The 22216-nt window shown below is 42.9% G+C and overlaps 3 protein-coding genes across 3 annotated transcripts in view; 2 read left to right on the top strand and 1 right to left on the bottom strand.

Moving 5' to 3' along the window:
* Positions 1 to 11376, top strand: part of nxn (nucleoredoxin) — a 72935-nt gene extending 61559 nt beyond the window's left edge. Inside the window, exons 6-8 of the mRNA XM_023351693.1 lie at positions 1082 to 1261; positions 2072 to 2196; positions 9983 to 11376. Coding sequence (XP_023207461.1) covers positions 1082 to 1261; positions 2072 to 2196; positions 9983 to 10165 — 488 coding nt within the window. The 3' untranslated portion in view covers positions 10166 to 11376. The remainder of the gene's footprint in view (positions 1 to 1081; positions 1262 to 2071; positions 2197 to 9982) is intronic.
* An 839-nt stretch (positions 11377 to 12215) lies between these two features.
* On the bottom strand, positions 12216 to 17899 carry mrm3 (mitochondrial rRNA methyltransferase 3). Its single transcript, XM_005815860.2, has 4 exons — positions 17505 to 17899; positions 13977 to 14221; positions 13736 to 13897; positions 12216 to 12965 (listed from the first exon to the last, which is right to left on the bottom strand). Exons 1-4 carry the CDS (start codon positions 17867 to 17869, stop codon positions 12385 to 12387), a joined length of 1353 nt encoding a protein of 450 aa, XP_005815917.1. The 5' UTR covers positions 17870 to 17899; the 3' UTR covers positions 12216 to 12384.
* A 969-nt stretch (positions 17900 to 18868) lies between these two features.
* Positions 18869 to 21813, top strand: glod4 (glyoxalase domain containing 4). Its single transcript, XM_005815858.3, has 9 exons — positions 18869 to 19015; positions 19224 to 19273; positions 19347 to 19467; positions 19556 to 19700; positions 20735 to 20871; positions 20948 to 21034; positions 21112 to 21225; positions 21327 to 21413; positions 21512 to 21813. Exons 1-9 carry the CDS (start codon positions 18926 to 18928, stop codon positions 21575 to 21577), a joined length of 897 nt encoding a protein of 298 aa, XP_005815915.1. The 5' UTR covers positions 18869 to 18925; the 3' UTR covers positions 21578 to 21813.
* The last annotated feature ends 403 nt before the right edge of the window (positions 21814 to 22216 follow it).

Raw genomic sequence — 22216 nt, forward strand, 5'->3', positions numbered from 1 at the left:
GAATCTTAAAACGAGGTGAAATAACTCACGACAGCCTTCAAAATCCACCGTGCTTTTTATCATGTTTTGCAACATGTTTTTCATCATGTTGCAATTTTTCTCGCCTTCCCCCTCTGCTTGGATGGAGTGGTTAAAAAAAAAATACACAGAAATTTTGAGATTCATCTCAGAAATTATCTAGAAAAGATCATAGAGATTTCAAAGTTTCAAACATTGCTTATTTTCACTATTTTGTTTTACCTCAAAATTTCGCATCCAGCACCAGACTCTGTTTGGATGATGACCGGTGGTGGCCTCTGCTGGACGGAAGACAAACTACAACACTCAAAGCCAGTTCAAGCAGACGTTATCAGTTAATCCATTGGAACTGATTTTCAATCTAATAAACTTACGATTGACAATTAATCACAAGTCGTCTGCATTCCTAGAAGCTGATTTATAACACCTGCCATGCCGGGTTATATCAGAGAGCTGACAGCTCACTGCGACCAGCACGGATTCGCCCTGAGGAATGTGGACCGGTTATCGAGTTAACCGTCTCTCTGACCGCAGAAGTGAAGCGTCTCTCCGTCGCTTTTCCCCCAATTGCCTTGTCTGTACTGTGGAGGATGATGTGAGCTGGAGCTGGCTCTGTCCTGTGAAGAATGTCAGGAATGCCCAGAGGACGAGTCAACAGCCCCCCCCCCAAATCCAGATTAAACTCCTGCACTCCACGATTACCTCCTTTTCTGCAAACCTCAGTCCACATGTGCAGCTCCCTGACTCATGAGCCGCTTGCTGTCTAACGGCGCCCTTTTCTGATAAGAAACAGACACTCTTCTTTTTTTTGAAAAGTAAGGGGAATGTGTTTGTAACAAGTTAAAGCAAATGTACTTTCAAATAAAATCTATTAAAAGGGGGGAAGAAAAATCTCCACGTAGCAAAGAGAACCTCAGCGGGAGAGTGAGGCAGGGAGGGGGAAGCGTCCCGCTCCACGGAGCGATAATTGACGGAAATGACCCGCGCTCTTGCCCGTTTCCTTCCCCTCCTCTGTTGGTCTGCCTCTTATGTCACCCTCTTTCCGCCCTGCCCTCCCTTCCAGGTATTCCCACGCTGATCCTGCTGGACGCCGAGGGCCGTGTGATCACGCGACAGGGCCGCGTGGAGGTGCTGAACGACCCGGAGTGCCGGCTCTTCCCGTGGCACCCGCGGCCCGTGCTGGAGCTGAGTGAGGCCAACGCCGTGCAGCTCCACGAGGGGCCCTGCCTCGTCCTGTTTGTGGGTGAGCTGACCAGGTGTCTGGAGCGAAACACGAAGAAGGGCGTTAAATGTGAAGCGGAAAGTTGGTCGATTTTATGCATTTAAAAGAAAAAAAAAAGCTGAGTTCTCTCTTGTACCAAGAGGGTCAACCGTCTTTTCATAACCCATTTTATATCTTCTACAGATATAAAATGGGTTTCTGTCTTGATTTCAGAGTTATTTGAGACACAATATCACGCGTAATTTTTTATTCCGATAAGAATCAAGCTGCACTACTTTGTGTTGGTTTGTTGCAGACAATCTCAAAAAAGTATTCAAGTTGTGTGAATAAGTGTATAGTGTGGGAAATTCTTCCACAGTGTAAAAAAAAAAAACATTTCTCTTCTGCTTGAAATCCTTAAAAAGTGCTTGAACGTTTGAAAAGTGCTTCGTTTCTGATTCAGACTGCACAGTTTTGTAATAAAGTTCAAGCTAGCGTTGATGAAAAGCTCAAATTCGGGGGCAACAAAATGCAAGTTGGAATCAGCTATTTACACTTGTTGCTGGAATAGTTTGAATATTTACTTAGAAAATGCTTGAAAAGTGTACAAACCGAGTTTCTGTATTGGCTTAGTAGATTTTCTTTTACTCTGGATGGGAAACAAATTTGATGACTTCTTATCAAACTGAGGAAAGAAAAGAACGACGCACAATGATGACTCTTGAATTTGTTTCAGTCTTCTATCCTCTTCTGTAGCTTCTGCTTGGTAGCCTCTGTTTCCTTTCCCTCTTTTAAACAGGCGTTTTTTTCTGTGTCAAGCTTTTGACTGTGACTCTGTGCGACCTTATTCAGACGCTGAAGAGGAAGGTGAACTGGAGCCAGCCAAAGAGTTGATTCAGCCAATAGCAGAGAAGCTCATGGTCAAATATAAAGCCAAGGAGGAGGAGACGCCGCTGCTGTTCTTTGTTGCCGGAGAGGTGAGAGGAAGCGCACAAAATGGGACGCTAAAATCGATTTTAAAGTGAAAGAGCACCTCTGACTAATTTTGAAAGATTCTAGCAAAGTGGGCGGAGCCAAGAAACTTGGCGTGTAGCCAGGTGAGCAGAGGCTGTAAGGGGGTAAGCAGGCTGTGGTCAGGATGAAAATGTATTAGCGTCTTTCTAATTCTAGATCAGGTTGTAGAATCACCTCATCTCCTCTCCATCATGTTGTGTCTCGACCTTTCCAGAGCAATTTAAGCTAGCAGCAGCAGACTTAATCACCATGTAAGTCGGCCTCCCCTGTCGCCTGTCGCCCTGTTTGCGTTTCTCATTGTGTTCGTCGTCTGAGTGCCTCCATCTTTATTAGACCCAACACAAAGAGACATTGTCTCTCCGAAGCTTGCGACAATTCACAAGCTTCAGAACTTCTATATGCGCGGAGTTTGTTTCCATGAAGGCGTATATTTTTACATTCGTCCCCCCGCCTGTAGCTGAGCTGGGGATAAAAACCACCAGGTTAGATTTGCAGATTGGGTTCACAGTCTATCGGTCCTCGCTCCAAACTTTGAGCAGAGCTTCCGGCGCTGTGGGCTCACAGTCCTTCACTCGGGCCTGGGATCTCCCGGGTCGTCGCCAGGTCGGTTGCCAAGCTGCTGGGAGTCGATCTCAATAAGAAGCCAGTGATTAAGGCCAGGCAGAAGCAAACGATCCAGTACATTTTTTTTACTAGTGCTCTCAACCGATTTAAAATAATCAAACTGATCACCTTTTAGCTCTGTGATTAATAATGATTAATAACAATGCTTAACTTTTTAAGCTTGAAATTGTGGTTCTCATAGGAATGGTTCCCTGGGAAGGCGCCATATCTGATTGTTTTGGGTTTTTCGTTTAGTTTTTTTTTTTTTTTTTCGCACCAGAAAGCAGGTAATGTAGTCTACCAGTACTAAACAGCATCTAAGGAAAGCTTACTCCACTACAAATGCATACATGGGGGCGTGCCGTGGTGGCGTAGAGGATAGCGCCACCCATTTTTGGAGGCCTTGAGTCCTCAACGCGGCCGTCGCGGGTTCAACTCCCGTACCCGGCGACATTTGCTGCATGTCTTCCTCCCTCTCGTTCCCCCTTTCCTGTCAGCCTACTTTCAAAAAATAAGGGACACCAGAGCCCACAAAAAGACCCCCTGGCGGGCTACAAACCCCCCCCCCCCCAAAAAGCAAATGCATACATGTAGTGGCAAACTTGTCTAGGGGACAAGTTTGGGACAGATAAGAATTTAAGAATTATTTTCTACTTCATGAGTGTGTCACCCCTTTCTGACGCCACCCTGGGCAATTGCCTATATCAAAAACTGAATGAAATTCTTTAATAAAGTTCATTTCAGGGTCTGTATTGCATTTAAATCAAAAACTATATCAACAAAATAAGCATCGCTTTAAGTTCAAAACCCTTTTTTTGCTGCCAAATTGTTGCATAAACAGACATATGAGCTCCATGACAAAGATTTTTAGTGTTCTTAATCTGTGAGGTTATTCGAGCTCAGTTCACATCTTTGAAAAAATCCATCTTTAGAAATATGGACACCGACATTAGTGTCAGTGCTGCTGCTACATGTTTAGCTGTGAGGTGCTATTTTAGCTTTGAGGAGGCTAACTCTAAGGGAGAGCCCAGCCACCCTACGGAGAAAACCCATTTCGGCCGCTTGTATCCGCGATCTCGTTCTTTCGGTCATGACCCAAAGCTCATGGCCATAGATGAGGGTGGGAACGTAGATCGACCGGTAAATCGAGAGCTTCGCTTTTTGGCTCAGCTCTCTCTTCACCACGACGGACCGGTACAGCGCCCGCTTGACAGCAGACGCTGCGCCAATCCGCCTGTCGATCTCCCGCTCCCTTCTTCCCCCATTCGTGAACAAGATCCCGAGATACTTAAACTCCTCCACTTGGGGCAGGACACCCCCCCTGACCCGGAGAAGGCACTCTACCCTTTTCCGGCTCAAGACCATGGCCTCGGATTTGGAGGCACTGATCCCCATCCCGGCCGCTTCACACTCGGCTGCGAACCGCTCCAGCGAGAGCTGCAGATCACGATCTGATGAAGCCAAAAGGACCACATCGTCTGCGAAAAGCAGAGATGAGATCCTAAGGCCACCAAATCGGATCCCCTCAACACCTTGGCTGCGCCTAGAAATTCTGTCCATGAAAGTGATGAACAGAATCGGTGACAAAGGGCAGCCCTGGCGGAGTCCAACTCTCACCGGAAACGAGCCCGACTTACTGCCGGCAATGCGGACCAGACTCTGACACCGGTCATACAGGGACCTGACAGCCCGTATCAAAGGGCCCGGTACCCCATACTCCCGGAGAACCCCCCACAGGGCTCCCCGAGGGACACGGTCGAACGCCTTCTCCAAGTCCACAAAACACATGTAGACTGGTTGGGCGAACTCCCATGCACCCTCCAGGACCCTGCCGAGGGTGTAGAGCTGGTCCAGTGTTCCACGACCAGGACGAAAACCACACTGCTCTTCCTGAATCCGAGGTTCGACTATCCGACGGACCCTCCTCTCCAGGACCCCTGAATAGACCTTGCCAGGGAGGCTTAAGAGTGTGACCCCTCTATAATTGGAGCACACCCTCCGGTCCCCCTTTTTGAACAGGGGGACCACCACCCCAGTCTGCCAATCCAGGGGAACTGCCCCCGATGTCCATGCGACATTGCAGAGTCGCGTCAACCAACACAACCCTACAACATCCAGAGCCTTAAGGAACTCCGGGCGGATCTCATCCACCCCCGGGGCCTTGCCACCGAGGAGCTTTTTAACCACCTCGGCGACCTCGCCCCCAGAGATTGGAGAGCCCAACCCAGAGTCCCCAGGCTCCGCTTCCTCAGTGGAAGGCATGTTGGTGGGATTGAGGAGGTCTTCGAAGTACTCTGCCCACCGGCCCACAACGTCCCGAGTAGAGGTCAGCAGCACACCATCCCCACTATAAACAGTGTTGGTGCTGCACCGCTTCCCCCCCTGAGACGCCGGATGGTGGACCAGAATCGCCTCGAAGCCGTACGGAAGTCTTTCTCCATGGCCTCTCACAACACGTTTGGGCCTGCCAGGTCTGACCGGCTTTCGCCCCCACCACCGGAGCCAACTCACCACCAGGTAGTGGTCAGTGGACAGCTCCGCACCTCTCTTCACCCGAGTGTCCAAGACATACGGCCGCAGATCCGATGAAACGATGACAAAGTCGATCATCGAACTGCGGCCTAGGGTGTCCTGGTGCCAAGTGCACATATGGACACCCTTATGCTTGAACATGGTGTTCGTTATGGACAATCCATGGCGAGCACAGAAGTCCAGCAACAGAACACCGCTCGAGTTCAGGTCGGGCGGGCCGTTCCTCCCAACCACGCCCCTCCAGGTCTCACTGTCATTGCCCACGTGAGCGTTGAAGTCCCCCAGCAGAACAAGGGAGTCCCCAGGAGGAGCACTCTCCAGTACCCCCTCTAAGGACTCCAAAAAGGGTGGGTAATCTGAACTGTCGTTCGGCCCGTAAGCACAAACGACAGTCAGAACCCGTCCCCCCACCAGTAGGCGGAGGGATGCTACCCTCTCGTTCACCGGGGTAAACCCCAACGTACAGGCGCCGAGATGGGGAGCAACAAGTATGCCCACTCCTGCCCGACGCCTCTCACCTTGGGCAACTCCAGAGTGGAAGTATGTCCAGCCCCTCTCAAGGAGACTGGTTCCAGAACCAGAGCCGTGCGTCGAGGTGAGACCGACTATTTCTAGCCGGAACCTCTCGACCTCGCGCACTAGCTCCGGCTCCTTCCCCACCAGAGAGGTGACATTCCACGTCCCAAGAGCCAGTTTCTGCAACCGAGGATCGGACCGCCAGGGTCCCCTCCCTCTGCTGCCACCCATCCCACACTGCACCCGACCCCTTTGGCCCCTCCCACGGGTGGTGGGCCCATGGGAGGGGGGGCCCATGTTTCCTCTTCGGGCTGAGCCCGGCCGGGCTCCATGGGTAAAAGCCCGGCCACCAGACGCTCGCCATCGTGCCCCCCCTCCAGGCCTGGCTCCAGAGTGGGGCCCCGGTGACCCGCGTCCGGGCGAGGGAACACCAAGTCCAAAGTTTTCCTTCATCATTGGGGTCTTCGGGCTGCTCTTTGTCTGGTCCCTCACCTAGGACCTGTCTGCCTTGGGTGACCCTACCAGGGGCATGAAGCCCCAGACAGCATAGCTCCTAGGATCATTGGGACACTCAAACCCCTCCACCACGATAAGGTGGCAGCCCATGGAGGAGATCACAGTACATTGTGCAGCTAAATTTAATTTAGGCTTTAATGTGTCATTTATGAGTTGTAAAAGACCAAAGTCTGTCTCTCGGGACATCAGAGTGTTGTAAAAGACGGATGTTTGAGTCGTCAGCTGAGGTTTCATTGCGTGGCAGTCATGTGTGAAACATCGCGGTTCATCAGTGATCCGAATATTTCTGCTGCGGTCCTCCACGGCCAAACGCATGCTGAGTCACGTCACAGCTGTGAGTGTGGTCGGCCCTTTGTCTCTTCAAAAAAAAAAAGTCTCTTTTAGCTTTCGAGCTGCGCAGACCGAGCAGACAAGGTAGCCAAACAAAAGAAAAGATCCTCGACTTCCTCTGGAGGAAAACGCCTGACGTGGAGATTAGATCCCCTCGGATCAGAGAGACCGGAGGACAGATTGCGGTTCCTTCACGCTGCTTGCCTCGCATGATCCGTCATCCATGCTCCATGTGGCTGTAAGAGAGCCTGAAAGGGAGTGGGGGCTTTACTTGTAGCGGCAAGGATCTGGCAGTATTTCACCGGGGGGGAAACGTTGCCGGTCTTTGGTGACGGCTTCCATATGCGAGGATTAAGTGTTCACCGTTTTTGAATGGAGCCGGTTTTTATTGCCAGTCACCAGAGGAAGAAACCACACAGCTGCTCTTTTGTTTGTAGTTTTACAAAGCAGAAGGTCACCAGCTTTGCTTGGCCTTTTTAGGTAGCAGCACAGCAAATACATTCAGTGAAAAGTCTCTGAGCTTGATTGCTTGCTTTGATCACGTTTAGCTGGGATAGCGGAGGATTCTCTGATAACAGAACATCAGAGAGCGGAAGGGCTTGCGGAAGGTTGGAGTGAGTGTTAAACGCAGCAGGAAGTACATCAGAAGTCGGCTTCCTGAAGAGAAAGTCAATAATAAACTCAAAAATGGCACATAAATCAGAAACCTTAGCTGGAACCACACAGGAAAGGCTTCTGTCACTAGATTAGCTCTTTGCTGCAGTGCCACCTTCTGGTCTCTTCCTGTAACTTCAAATTTAATCTTTCCCATATGAAAGTGATTTTTTTTTTTTATGAGTCTACCTTTGAGCCAACAAGTTAAGGTGAGGGGAATTCAGGTCAGGAAACATCCATCAACAGTGTAACTGAACTCTTGGCCAGGTAGGCAACTCTGATTATTAAAGGTGCACTATGTAACTTTTATATATATAAAAAAATGTTTTTTACAAATTTGTTAAAACTATTACCATGTCGTGATAGCTTGTTATGAGACAGATCTGTGAAAAGACAGATTCTGATCTCCACGCTACTATTGCCGCCTGAACAAATGCACCAACCGAAAACAACCAATCAGAGCCAAGAGAAAGGTCTTAGCGCTGTCAATCAACCTCATGCACTTTAGGATTGTATTTGAAACGTAATCAATTACAAATTTATTGATGGAACTTGACTTAATGTCGTGTTTTGACTGTTGATTCTATGCTGCATTGTGTTTCTGTGTTTGATGATGTAAAGCACTTTGAAATGCCTTGCTGCTGAAATGTGCTATACAAATAAAATTTGATTGATTGATGCACTCTGTTCAGTGTGCTAATGGAGGACAAACAACACATCATAGTAAGAAAACTATTTATGCACTGTAATCAGGGGCTATGCTAACTTGTCTGGGCATTCCCAACTGGCTCTGCTAGCTGAAGCTTAGCCGCGTGGAGGGTGATTGACAGCGCTAAGACCCGGCTCCTGGCTTTGATTGGTTGTTTCTAGTTGGCACTTGGAGAAGAAATGTTATTTTATTTTTGTATTGCAGTTTCTCAGCTCCACTATAAACAAGATTTTGCTTTGATTTGCTCTCAGATTAGGTTTTTGCTCACTTGTTTCTGTTTTGTCATGTAAATAAGACACTAAAGTATTTTGTAGACACCTATAAACTTAACCTAAATTCTATCTTAGGTTTTAACAAAATAAATCAAAAGAAGAGCCACAAAAATGCCTAACAATCAAAAGTTTGATGATGCATCAAACTTAACCGATACGGCATCAATATTGATATCGGCGATACTGACCCTGTGTCTACTTGGTATCGGATCGATACCAAAGTGTGCAGTATCGGACACCTCTAATAGAAACATGTCTCGGCACAGATGCGTAAAATAATTTTAACCAAGCATAAAAAGCATTCGTTTATTATTAGTGTAAGCAACATTGCTCTGATGTAGTTGATGAGGTCTAGTTCCTATGGCAGATAATCAAATATGTGAACCAAATATAAACACTGTGTACATCTACTGTATTTTATGAGATGGGTTGCTTTTCAAAGTGTCAGTCATCTAACACTTCCACTACTCTGAGTTTTGACAATGACTAGCATAAGAATCCTCTACTGTCAAGTAAAAATATCTAAAAAAGTTGGGGTTTTTTTAAATTAAAATTGCTCTGCGTCTTCTACGGTGGCCGACAGGTGCAAATGCGCAGCAAAAGAGAAAACATGCAAACAAAAAAGAAGACACCCCCGAATGAAATGCAGCAAATAAAAAGAGAGACGCAAACACCCCCGAATGAAATGCAGCAAATAAAAAGAGAGACACAAACACCCCCGAATGAAATGCAGCAAACAAAAAGTGTTGAAAACGGAAGTGCTCCAGACCACTAGGGGGAGTCAAAGAAAATAGTATTCATTTCTATGGGATCAGATGCAAGATTCTTCTTCTTCTTCTTCTTCTTGGTATTTATTGGCGGTTGGCAACAAACTTACAGTAGCATTACCGCCACTTACCAGTATGGAGTGTGGTTCGAGATGGTCTATAAACTTTCACTTTCTACCTTTTCCCTCCATTAACTCCTGATTAAACATACCCCCACACATACACACCTGCTTATATTATCCAACTTGCTTATAACTTTATATACCCCTCTTTGATATTCTTTACACATTCACACCCAACTTGCTCTACTCATATCCTATGAAATAGCTTTGTTTTTTTAAGATACCGAATAATTATTTGAATATGTCTACTCCCGAAATCTCTCCTCAAAAATTCTATTAAATTAAACCTTTCTTTAATACCTACACACTCTCTCAGCATGCATCTTCTCTCTTCTTCATACTTACAACACTCTAAAATAACATGCTCTATTGTTTCAGACTTCTCACAATAATCACACTTTCCAGATGCAAGATTCAGAGAGATACCTTTACTTTCTTTCAAATTTCTTTCTCTGAATCTTGCATCTGGTCCCATAGAAATGAATACTATTTTCTTTGACTCCCCCTAGTGGTCTGGAGCACTTCCGTTTTCAACACTTTTTGTTTGCTGCATTTCATTCGGGGGTGTTTGCGTCTCTCTTTTTATTTGCTGCATTTCATTCGGGGGTGTCTTCTTTTTTGTTTGCATGTTTTCTCTTTTGCTGCGCATTTGCACCTGTCGGCCACCGTAGTATTCACATCTGGAATGTTTCCCTGCGACGTGACGCAACATCGTTTCCTTCCTCCAGGACGACATGAGCGACTCGCTGCGGGACTACACCAACCTCCCAGAGGCGGCGCCCCTGCTCACCATCCTGGACATGTCGGCTCGTGCCAAGTACGTCCGCGACGTGGAGGAGATCACGCCGGCCGTGGTGGAGCAGTTCGTCAACGAGTTCCTGGCTGAAAAGCTCAAACCAGAGCCCATCTAAAAGAGAGGCTTTGAGCAGGAAATGGACATGCAGAATGAGACTGTCGCTCAACCCAGACCCGTTCTCTCTCTCACACATACACACACACTCGCCTCCTCTCTCCGTCTCCCCTGCTCTCATTCACCTCCACTCCTGACTGTTAGAAACAAATGTCTCCTTACGGACATTTTGACCATGTTTTTTTTTTTAAAGTCCTTTTCCTCTCTTTATGGAGTCCTCTCTTTCTCCCGTGGTGCCTTGCATAGTCCATACAGTACGACGGCGTGTTGGGGCCATTGCAGATAGAGAGGGGGGAAAAAAAGAAGAGTACATTTCTGCCCAAAAATCTCAAAAATTTTTGAGATCAATTCCTGAAATTTTCTAGAAAAAATGTGGAAATTTCTGAGTTTGAAAAGTGTAAAATTTTCGACTTTCAGAATGAGTTTGAAGAGTTGAAAATTTTCTACATTGAAAGTTTTTCTACCAATTTTTTGACTTTTCAAACTCAAATTTCTTTGAGGTTTTTTTTCTAGAAAACTTTTCCGATTAATCTCAAAATTTGAGTTTTTCTACCAAATTTTCAACTTTGGACCTCAGAAATGTCCTTGTTTTTTTTTTTTTTTTTTTAGATATTTTCAGATGTTTTTGTGGAAATGTACTCCTTTTTTTCTGTCTACAATGGCCCTACTACACCATCGTAATACAGTGATATATGAGGATATTCTGTTTTTGTCTTTTTTATATATACATATACACACATTAGCATTTTTTGAGACGTGGAGACAACCTGAGTATCAATACAGTGGACCTACTTATTGAAGCTGATGCTTTGCTTTCTAATCTCACTGCAAGATCTGTGTTGCTTTTGGTTTCTGTATGACGCTGAGAAAGAATAAAAATGCAGTCATGTGGTAATTCGCCTGTATAACAGAGGATCGGATGGATGTAGCTGTAGGCCTATTTAAACAAAACAGTGATGGTTGCTCACTGTAATCGGCGTGCAGCTCGCTGCCGAACGACTCGCCGGATGTTCATGGTGGTTTCATCTCAAATTCGTTTTGAGGATTTTCTGTGAGGGTCCCCGAATGGGGGAAAAAAAAATGGACGGGATATTTCTACGATCACAAAAAGACAAGAGGCAGTTTTGAGAAGCGTCGAATGTATAAACTCTTATATTCTGTTACTCCAGTCATGACTTCTCTAACACATTAAAACTCACTGGCAAGTATAAAGTTTGTTTTGGGGATTTTTCTTTTTTTTTAAATCAACTTTTGACAGCTAGCTTGCTGAGTGCCAAGGCTATAAGCATGGCTGCCAATGATGATAAAGTTATCCTGTAACGGTAGGCTGTTTCTCCGCCATTAGCACTTAGCCTAGCTAGTTTGGACCAATAGTTTACCTTTACGGTCCAAACAGCCATATTTGGCCTTAGTTCAGCTAAACAAAACAAATTTAAAGTTACAAATATGACATCAGCTTTTGAGGAAAAAAAGCCAAAAATGTCTACCATGGGGAAATTATTTTTTCTAAGCACAATTTTATTTATTTTAGGTTGAAAAATAAAGAAAAACAAAACTTCTGCATTTCCTTTCATGGAATGTTGACATGCCACACAGTTTCCAACCTAAAGACACAAATTGGATCTAAAAATATTGATATTAAGTTTCAAATTCAATAGTGACATTGCAATTAAATTATTCCAAGGATTCCTGCATTTTCTCTATATTTAAAACAGTTGGTTCTTATTGTTAGCTAAAGTTATTAATAGCCAATGCGGAGGGTCTAAGAGCCAAGAAATAATTGGAAAACTGCTAATAGAGCAACAGATTTTTTGTAGGATAAAAGGTGCTTCACAGACACTGGGCAGAATAATACCCTTGTTAAATTTTCTAAATGACTTGTTCATACCAAATCGTTTTGTCCTGATGCAAAACCCCCTCAAATTAAGAGTATACTTTCTTTTTACCGACACAGCAAAAATTTGGTTGTCTGAACAAACACATTTTGTCTTTATCATAGAAATTTCTGAAGAGCTGCAGACAAAGTTTGACCTTTGAACCGGCCTTGCTTCTGTTTTCAAAAGGATTCCAGGATTCTGAGGTCAGGAAAAGGTGAACTTTTATTGAAACACAAGAAACACTATTTTTTTTAAAAATAGGAGAAAGTAGATCTTCAGTTTAAATTTATGGGTTTATTACAGGACTCATAATTATACAGTTTACACACTCTATTCAGCTTATTCATGAGAACTTCCTCTCAGCCTTAGACTGCCTCTTTTTCCCAGCGGTCTGTAGAAGCATGGACAGCTGCTTCCTGCCCTCAAACAGAAGGATGCTGGCGGCCATGGCTGAATTCAGACTGTCCACGCCTGAGACGATGGGAATAAAGAGTCTGGAGCCGTCGGTTTTCTCAGCTAGCTGCACCGCCTCTGTGCTCAGGCCGCGTGTCTCTCCGCCTATCACCAGAGCCGTGGGACTCTGGGCCCAGTTCTCGTGGTACAGTTTGGTTTCCACTCTGGGGAGGGAAAGACCCTCGTCCTCCGAGTCCGAATCGGAGTCGGAATCGGAGTCCGAATCGTATTCCTCGTACTCGATAGTTTTCCTTCTAGGTGACGTGCTGACCCAACCGTAATCTCCCGGCTTGGACAGCTTGTTGGTACCGTCTTTGTCGTCAGCGTCTCTTATGTCAGCCACGTGCGCAGTCACCGATTTAGGGAGATGGTTTCTGATCTCGTCCCAGTCCAGATTGGGATAAACCGGGAGTCGGAAATGGGCGCCCATTCCTGCACGCAGGACTTTGGGCTCCCAAACGTCAACACAACCTGTTGACAAGTCAATGAAACGATTACAATTCCTATATTGAAAAGAAAAAAACGATGTGAAAATTATGAGAAATATTTGCATTTTTTAGATTTATAGACGGTTATAACTTGTATAAAATCATCAAGTCGTTTGTCCGACTGCGGTTGTTAGACTTTCTTCTTTCTGACAGTCTCTAAAAGTCATGTAGAACTTTTAAACGATGCGCAAATTTTATGTGAGAGTTTGGGCTGATATCGATATCTGACATAAATATTGTTCTTATGGCCAATCAAAATGTACCCATATATATTAAATGTCTACGCATTTAATGTCGTGGCTCTTTGGACCTTCCATAATACCTCTTAACTTTGACTCAAAAAACTAAAAGAACGGTTATTTTCTACATACAGATATGTTAGCAAATTCTAACATGTGGTTTTTAGCCATTTTTCAATTCATTCCTGAACTAAATTTCCACAAAGAATGACAATTAAATGGTACCAGTAATATGTTTTTAGATCTGTTTGCCTTTAGTTTAAATCCTAAAAGAAGAAATAAAACGCTGATTCTTTGAAAATGACAAATCTCTTACAGTAGATAAAACGTTGTGACAATTGTATCCCTAAATGAGTTTTATTGGCTCTTGGGTTGTAAAGGATACTAAACTCACCAGCTTCCTACCATATGTGTTCTTTCATGTCAAAATCTGATCACTGTGGAAATATTTCTTAGAGATTTAAGATGAATTTTTCTATTTACACTATAAATGGACTTTACGGAAGAAATCTACCTTTGGTAAGGAGGACGTCATGACAGCCAGCAGCAGCTGCACATCTCAGCATGGTCCCAAGGTTACCAGGATCACGGACGTTGTCGCATATCAGCGACAACGGCAGCGACAGACCTCTCTGTGAAAAACTGAGCCGAGCAGGATCAGGCCGGGCAAATATGGCTGCAGAAAAACAACAAAATCAAACTAAGAACTTTTTAAACACATCTGCATCTTCATAAACTGGACGAACGATCCTTACCGATCACTCCCTGTGGGGCAACGACGTCGGACCAGATCTTGATATCCTCAAACTTGACCTTGACTACCGTCGCCCCCCTCAGCTTGTCCAGCGGCAGCTCTCGGAGCCGATCCGCCATGCTGAAGAACACCATCTGAGGGCGGGCGCCGGCCTCCAGGGCGTCGCAGATCAGACGCCTGCCCTCCAGGAGGATTTTACCCTGCTGCTCCCGAAACTTCCTGGATCGAGCAACGCTGACCAGCCGCCTGCAGAGAAGCAGAGCGAGCACAGTGAGGTAATAAAAAAAAATCTAAATCAAGCAATATCCAGAGTGTTGGTTTGCGATCAGAAATCAGAGAGAATCCAGAAATTGTAGAGCTATGAATTTTTTTCCTTTCTGCAGTTCTTCAAACATTTAATTCCAGTTCACAGCATGACATGCATTCAAACAACAGGAGGGAGAATCTCCCTCTGATCTAAACCACCTAACTTTTAAAGCACTGCCTCCTACAAGGACTAATTAAGGGGCGGAGACAACATTTACATTTCCAGAAAGGAAAATCATTTGTACTAAACTATATTCCTAGAAAAATATTTACATAATTCCAACTAACAACTTCAAAACTAAAACTAAAACAAACTGGGCCCAAACAAAATCCAAAAACATCTCCCCTCCCTCTCATGTAATGTCCCATCACACAACCAAAACGGTAAAAAGATGGAAAACGGACTTTCGTTGCACTGTTTTCCTGCCTGTAAACAACGCGAGGAGGTTAAGCTATCGGAGCTAACAAAAAGGAGACAAATGTCCCGGGTCAGCAGTGAGACATCCTGATATTACGTCCTCCAACATCCCAAGATATCTACGAGTTTGCTCCAGACATGTCCATTCTGGTGAGTGTCTAAATTCGCTTTGTTGGTGGTGTGTCATAATTCTTTGCTATGATTTTGTCCGGGTGACTCATGTTCAGTTTATGTTGAGTTCATTTAAGCGGGTCAACCTTGTTTAAGTTGGGCTTATATTTTTTTAGTCCGAGTTTTGTCAGTGGACGTCGAGGTTATTCCATTATTGTGAAGTAAGCTATTTTACTAGTGTTATCAAATTTACAGTATTAATACTGATGTGTGTTCCGATATGTCCTCTTCAAGGCAAACCGACGTATGAAATGGATGAGCTCAATCCAGACTGAATCTGGGTCACTGCGAGGTAAACGCCGCAACATCGGCCCGACCTGCGCGTCAATTAAAGAGGCGATACAGCAAGACCATGGTGGATCAACAAGTTACAGAGACTGTGTTTTCATTATTTCCACCAGAAGATGTAAATAATGAAAACACAGCCTTGCTGAGCTCCCCTCAGCAAGGCTGTAGAGCAGGGGTCTCAAACTCCAGTCCTCGAGGGCCGCAGTCCTGCAGTTTTTAGATGTGCCACAGGTACAAAACACTGGAATGAAATGACTTAATGACCTCCTCCTTGTGTAGATCAGTTCTCCAGAGCCTTAATGACCTAATTATTCTGTTCAGGTGTGGTGCAGCAGAGGCACATCTAAAAGTTGCAGGACTGCGGCCCTCGAGGACTGGAGTTTGAAACCCCTGTTGTAGAGGAACAGGAACCATTTGTGTTGGAATATGTGTTCAGTTGGAAGTGGCTGTTTTCTCTCATTTCATAATTTAATGTGGTAAACATTCATAAAACGCTTGATTCAAGCTCTTCAAGTTGCATGTAAACAGGTGATGAAGTGAATCACATTTTAAGTAAAAAATGTGATATTTAAAATATTTCAAGTAATAAACATACATGTAATGAAAGACTATATTTTTAAATCAATATTTTATGTGACTAAAGTAAACAATTATATAATCAGACATTTTGCAGTAAACATTTAATGTAAACAATCAAACCAGATGAAAGAGTCCATCTGTAAACGTTTAATGTGTAATTAAACAGGTCAGAGTAAACAATAAAGGTGACAAGTAAATGTTATGAAATAGATCATCACACTTTAAGGAAATATTTGTTGTATTTAACATATTTCTGTAAGAAGTGAACATATAATGAAATAGATCCTGTCCTAGAATTTTATGTAATTGAACATTACAGGTAACAAATGTGATGATCATCTGAGCTAATACATTTTATGTACATTTAAAAAATAAAAATGTTAAAATATAGAATTAGTTAAATAAAAAAGGGGTCAAAATGTAATAAAGATACACAGTCTAGTAGAATAATTTCACACAGATTTTGGGTTAATGGGGCACACGATTTGGAAGCTATTGAAGAAAACATATTTAATATTAAAATTATTTAAAATATTGAATATGACTTAAAATTTTAATGGAGGATAGTGTGCCTCGTGTTATAGCATGAATTACCACTTTTTTGTATCAGTTTGTCACAAGGCATTTATTTACAGGAGTGTTTGGTTCGGAAATGGACGGTCCCTATGTGAACCTCCGAGCGCCTGAGGAGGGAGCGGTAGAGAACAGCTGGCCGGAATTAGCGTTCATAAATCGGATCAACCTTGAGCTAAACGCCCCTTACTCCGTGGAGCGCGAATATCCAATATCCAACTTGAAACAACTTCACTGCGGTCGGTAACCCAATGAAAACGCCGGAATGAAGTTTGTTTTGCTCTGTGGCCTTTAAAGATGGCGCCGAGCGACTGCGCGAGACATAAACGTCATACGCAGTGACGTCAGTTTCAAAGCTCTATAGAGATGTTGTAACCACACTGTTACTTACAGAAAAACATTAAATACTTGAGCAGTATAATGCATAATTTTTACTATCGTGTGGTCACAATATCTGATAAGGGCTCTCATATTCTGTGCCGTGTATATTTACACAAAAGTTATAGTATTAGTTTTAAATTCTTTGTTCGGCTTTTTCTTCTTCCTTTTGCGGTTTTATTTACCATCTCTTGTAAAGCTTACGTCTTTGGCGTAGCACAGCGTTAACACGCAACAGCGCCTCCTGCGGTCACAGAAAATATTGTAACAGATGAACGAGGAGTTGACGTAGAGATGAATGGAATCATGAATCATTTTTCTTCCATTTCACAATTATGCAAAACTTTGTAAGATAAAAGTAATTTTGTGGTTCTAATGTAACAAAGTAAAAAAAATTAAATAAAGAAACATTCAGTTATTCAATATAATAACTAAAGTGTCTATAGGAAATCCACAGAACAAACGGCATGAATAAACGCAAATTAGTGATGTTTCTCCCCAAAAATACAGTTATGGGACATGAAAAAAGGAAAAACAGTTGGATTTTTTTTATTTTATTTTTCGGCACTAGTCAATCCGTCAGGATGTGTGGAGAAAGACATGCCGCAAAGGAATAGAGGAAGGGGGTCCAACTCGGGAAAGCCAAGTTGAGGTATGTAGCCCCGGGGCGCAACACCTGTTAACCACTGTGCCACTCCAATATCATAATAATAATAATAATAATAATAATAATAATGATAATAATGATAATAATAATAATAATAATAATAATAATAATAATAAACAAAAGAAAGCTAAAGTAGAGAAACTGCTTACGATAATCTTTTATCTCCTGGTAAAGCCCTCTCATAGCGCAGTCCGTCTATTGAATCCTTTGTAATGTTAGCATGGGGTTGCTTTGCTGTCTCACTCCTCATGTTAACAGCGTCACTCCTGTCGGGTTGTTCTCCAGCAGCTGTAGGACTGGTCCCAGCCTCCTTCTTCTCTGCTGCCTGTGGATGATGATGCTGCTGCTTTACAACTTTACCCGCCTCATTGTCAGGAAACAGGACCCTGACTGGTTTCCTCCTCAGGCCGCGAACAAAGCGCTTCGATTCCACTATAATGTCGCTTCTGGTGGAAAGGAAAACATTTTTCTCTACGGGCAAAAGACGTATCACGCCTCTTATGAGCGCAGCCATTTTTTTTTTATTTCTTCTTCACTTGTCTGGAGGAACTTTTTATTACAACAAAAAGGCTGGGTGCCGCCACCTACCGTAAGTTACCTGCATTTCCACGTCTATTATTACTCTGGCTTTCCCAGTAAGTGAGTAACTCGCTCTTCTTTCAAATGATCCATAATGTGTAACTGCTTAATTAATATCTCAATTTAGTTGGATATAATTGTTTGTTAAAGTTGCGATTAAACCTACAGGTGCTCTGTCAGCCACGGACTCTAACCACATGGTGCATTCAAGTACACGTCGTAAACTACATTTTTGTATTATCAAAGATATTAACGGTCTTAGCATTTCATAAATGGCAACCTTGATCAACCCTCAGCTCATTTTACTGTTTAAGCAAGTTAAATAAATTAACTCTCGACAAAACATACCGCAGTTCTAGTCACTTTTGCAATTGTGCAAAGAGCACGAATTCTCTTTGATGATTTGCAACCGAATTTGAGCAGGATGTCTTTGGTATTTCGCTCATTTTATTGACATTTGCAGTGTTCTTGGGATATTTGTGACGGCTTTTGTCTGCACCTCTGATAAGAACTTCTGGGTGTGCAAGATTCCCAATCGGTGCTAATTTAAAGAACTAGTTTTATAAGGAATCTAGACTACATGTCTAGATGTCTTCTAGCTTAAAACCTCCACCAAGTTATGCGGAATTATTATACACTGAAAACGGAATCTTCACAAATTACAGTGTCTATACCCAGGTGCCATCGTGTACATACATAATCGAAGCTTCTAGTATTTTAATAAACTATTAATTTATATTTTGTCTCATTAAATTAATAAACGATCATGTCAAAAGACAATTTTATTGTAATAATCAAGCGTAATAATACATTGCATTATAGTTCAAATGTTCCAACATTGTTTTTCTCTCCTTTTTGGTCAGGTGGCATTGCTAACAGTTAGTGAAAAATCCGAGGTAATTGGAACGCAACACTTCCATTTAGCGCTCGACGACGGAGAAATCGATCGTTCAGGAAGCTTAATCGAGCTCTGCGTAAAGGAACAGCAATCATGGCTTTGAGGCGAGCTTTACATTTTGTTTTTAAAGTCGGGGACCGAACTAAAACTGCCACGTTCTACCGGGACGTCCTGGGCATGAAGGTAGTCGACCTGAACCGAACATAGCGTCCAAGTTTAACGTCAGTTGTTCAGTATTCTCTTCAGGTTTTATGACGATTAGGATTTTTTTTTTTTTTTTTTTTTTGCACAATCCCTACAGAGTTCCTCTTTAGTTGAGGATGTGAAATTGCGGGTTTTTTGGTTATGAATCCTCTTCAGTTACATTCGCATTTCTTCTATTTCCCTTCAGATTTTGCGACACGAAGAGTTCGAGGAAGGCTGCAAAGCAACTTGCAACGGGTAGATAATGACACCAGTCTGCGTGCACTTCGCACCCACAGGGCTAATAATTCTTCACATTTAAATCTTTCAGCCCCTATGATGGAAAATGGAGCAAGACAATGGTTGGCTTTGGTCCGGAAGACGACCACTTTGTGGCGGAGCTCACGTACAACTACGGGGTGGGAGAGTATCAGCTGGGCAACGACTTTTTGGTGGGTGAAGGTGGATTTTGGACACATCGTGAAGGGCAATCAGTGTTGTGGAATGAAGCAGCAGCGGTGAAGACATTTCTGTGTTTAGGGCCTCACCCTGCAATCCAGCCAAGCAGTGAGCAACGCCAAGCGCCTTGGGTGGCCCCTGACTCAGGTGGAGGAAGCTGTGTATTTAATCCAGGCTCCTGGAGGATATCCTTTCTACATTCTAGACAAACAGCAGCCTTCCCACGGTGACCGTCTCCTGCTTCTGCTTTAAAATGATTCTCCCCCATTGTGGCTCTTTGTTTATCCATAGTTTCTGATCACATTCTTTAAAAAGTTGCATGTTTTTCTTTCTTTCTCTCTGCCTACCTACCTATCAGGCTTTTAGAAGTAACTAGCTTCACTCTATGCTGCCTGTCCTTCTACGTTTTCCACAGTTATGGAAAGAACTCGCCCCATTCTACAAAAGCTTTTTTTTTCTTTTTTTGCTTATTAGAATAGACAATTCGTTTTGTTCTAAAATCTGAAAATGGAAAGAAATTTTAGCTTAAATTTCTTAGTTTACATAAAACCTTTTATGTATTATATATTTATTTTTAAAAAACATTTGTTGCTCTAGTGAGTGTTTATTTTGCAGCAGCAATAGTATGGAAAAGGTTGCTGACGCCTGACCAATAATAATAATAATACATTTAATTTGTGTACAGCTTTTCTAAAAACTCAAAGGCATTTTACAGGAATCAAGCAAAATTACAGAGCACAAACATAAAGATAAAACCATTTAAATATGTAGCACTGGACATAAAAGCAACATCACAAGTACAAAACAGGACATTAATCCTACATTATGAGCGCTGTTATCCATCCTTACAGTCCGTAGTTTCTAAAGGTTCCATATATATAAACCCTGACCTCTTTAGCAAAAGGTCTTCATAAAGTCATGTTGCATTTTTAATAATTACATATTTTCTTTTCTGGTGAAACACCTGTAAATTGGGGGTGTTTGAAAGTGGGTAACGTGTGGAAAAAGTTAAAAAAAAAAAAAAAATGTATCACAACCGCCTCCATGAAATGCTTTCCGATGAGAATTAAGCTGAAATTGATTTCTGTTTTCAGATTTTAGAGCAATATGAATCGTCTTGGCACTCTAGTTTCTGGAAGGAGACGGCGGCGCCTGAATAACAAAATTAGCAAATTAGTCAGATTGTGTCTGTCCACCGTCAGACCTGTGTGATCACTTTCAATAGGCCAACATCTATAATCACTGATCGTCTGTCTGCAGACCCTGTCCAGAAGGTTTGCCTTGGCGTGTCGGACCTCCAGAGATCCACCCGCTACTGGGCCACTCTGTTGGGAATGACGGTGATGGACGAGAGTCGGGACGAAAACACTGTGCTGTTGGGTTACTCTGACTCTCAGGTGAGTTACCAATGAATAATAAAGACAAACATTACTAGTTTGGCTTGGTATGTTTCCATGTTGTGTATTTGTTCAGTGTAAGCTCGAGCTTCGGGACACTGGCGGGAAGGTCGATCACGGAACGGCGTTTGGGAGGATGGCGTTTTCGTGTCCACGCGAGCAGGCAAGCTGCGCTTTCCTTGGACCGTCTCCGGACTGGTTCTTTTGAAGAAACGTGACAGACGTTTTCCGTTTTTGTAGCTGCCCGATATTGAAGCCTTGATGAAAAAGGAAAAAGAAAAAATTCTCAACCCACTGGTCAGCCTGGACACCCCTGGGAAAGCCACGGTCGAAGTTGTTATTTTAGCCGACCCCGTAAGTGTTATTTTTATTTATTTTTTAATTCAAATAACGTTGCGATCTTTTTCAAAATAATCAAAGTGGAAATAGTAAGCGTGTTTTTATTATTATTATAGGACGGGCATGAAATTTGTTTTGTGGGAGACGAGGCGTTCAGGCAGCTGTCTGCTGTGGATCCCAGAGGAAACGAACTGCTTGATAAGGTTGGAATTATTTCAAATCTCTCTCTTTAGGCTAAGCAGTCTACATTTTTGGTTGTTTACTGTGATTTTTCTGTTTTTCCACTTGTTTTTTTTTTTAGGCTATGGCGGAAGATAAAAGCAATGAGTGGTTCGCCAAAAAGAAAATGCAAAAGCCTGCAGCCTGAGACGGAGGCGTTCTGTGGCAATAACTGCGGACCAACAGTGATGAGATTCCGAACAAGGCACCTGTAGAGAAAAATGTTTCATAATGTCATTTCAGTTCCGCTTTCACAGAAAGTCAGTTTCCCAAAAAGGGAAGATATGAATAAAAATATGAAAACGTGTGGTGTACATTTGTAATTATCTTGTCAGTTTGATGTCCCAAAAATAAAATAAGATTAAATAAACCAGTTATATGTCCTGTTTGCTATTTTTTTATAACCCATATATTAATATTATAAATTAATACGTATGAAATTTAAAATTTTATGATTTAATTTGCATAAATTAAAAAAAAAAATCTGGCGTGGTTTCGCCGCCCCTATAAAAATTCTCTGGCGTCGACCCTGAAAACCGGAAGAGAAATTCCCCAAAGAACTCAAGATAGTTTGTCATTTGATTTGCGCTGTTACTGTGCTTCTGTAAATGACTAACCTTTCACACGAAGTGTGGCTGAAGGGCGAAAAGTAACTTTGTACAATTTTCTGAGTGGAATTCAATGCAGTCTATAATAAAAGTCTGAGTTGCCCTGAACATATGCTTTGTTCAAAATTAAAACTCTTTGTGATTGTTCTTTTTTTAATAGGCTAAAAAAGACTAATTGA

This window comes from Xiphophorus maculatus, chromosome 18 (assembly GCF_002775205.1).
Source record: "Xiphophorus maculatus strain JP 163 A chromosome 18, X_maculatus-5.0-male, whole genome shotgun sequence".
In the NCBI taxonomy this organism is placed as follows: Eukaryota; Metazoa; Chordata; class Actinopteri; order Cyprinodontiformes; family Poeciliidae; genus Xiphophorus; species Xiphophorus maculatus.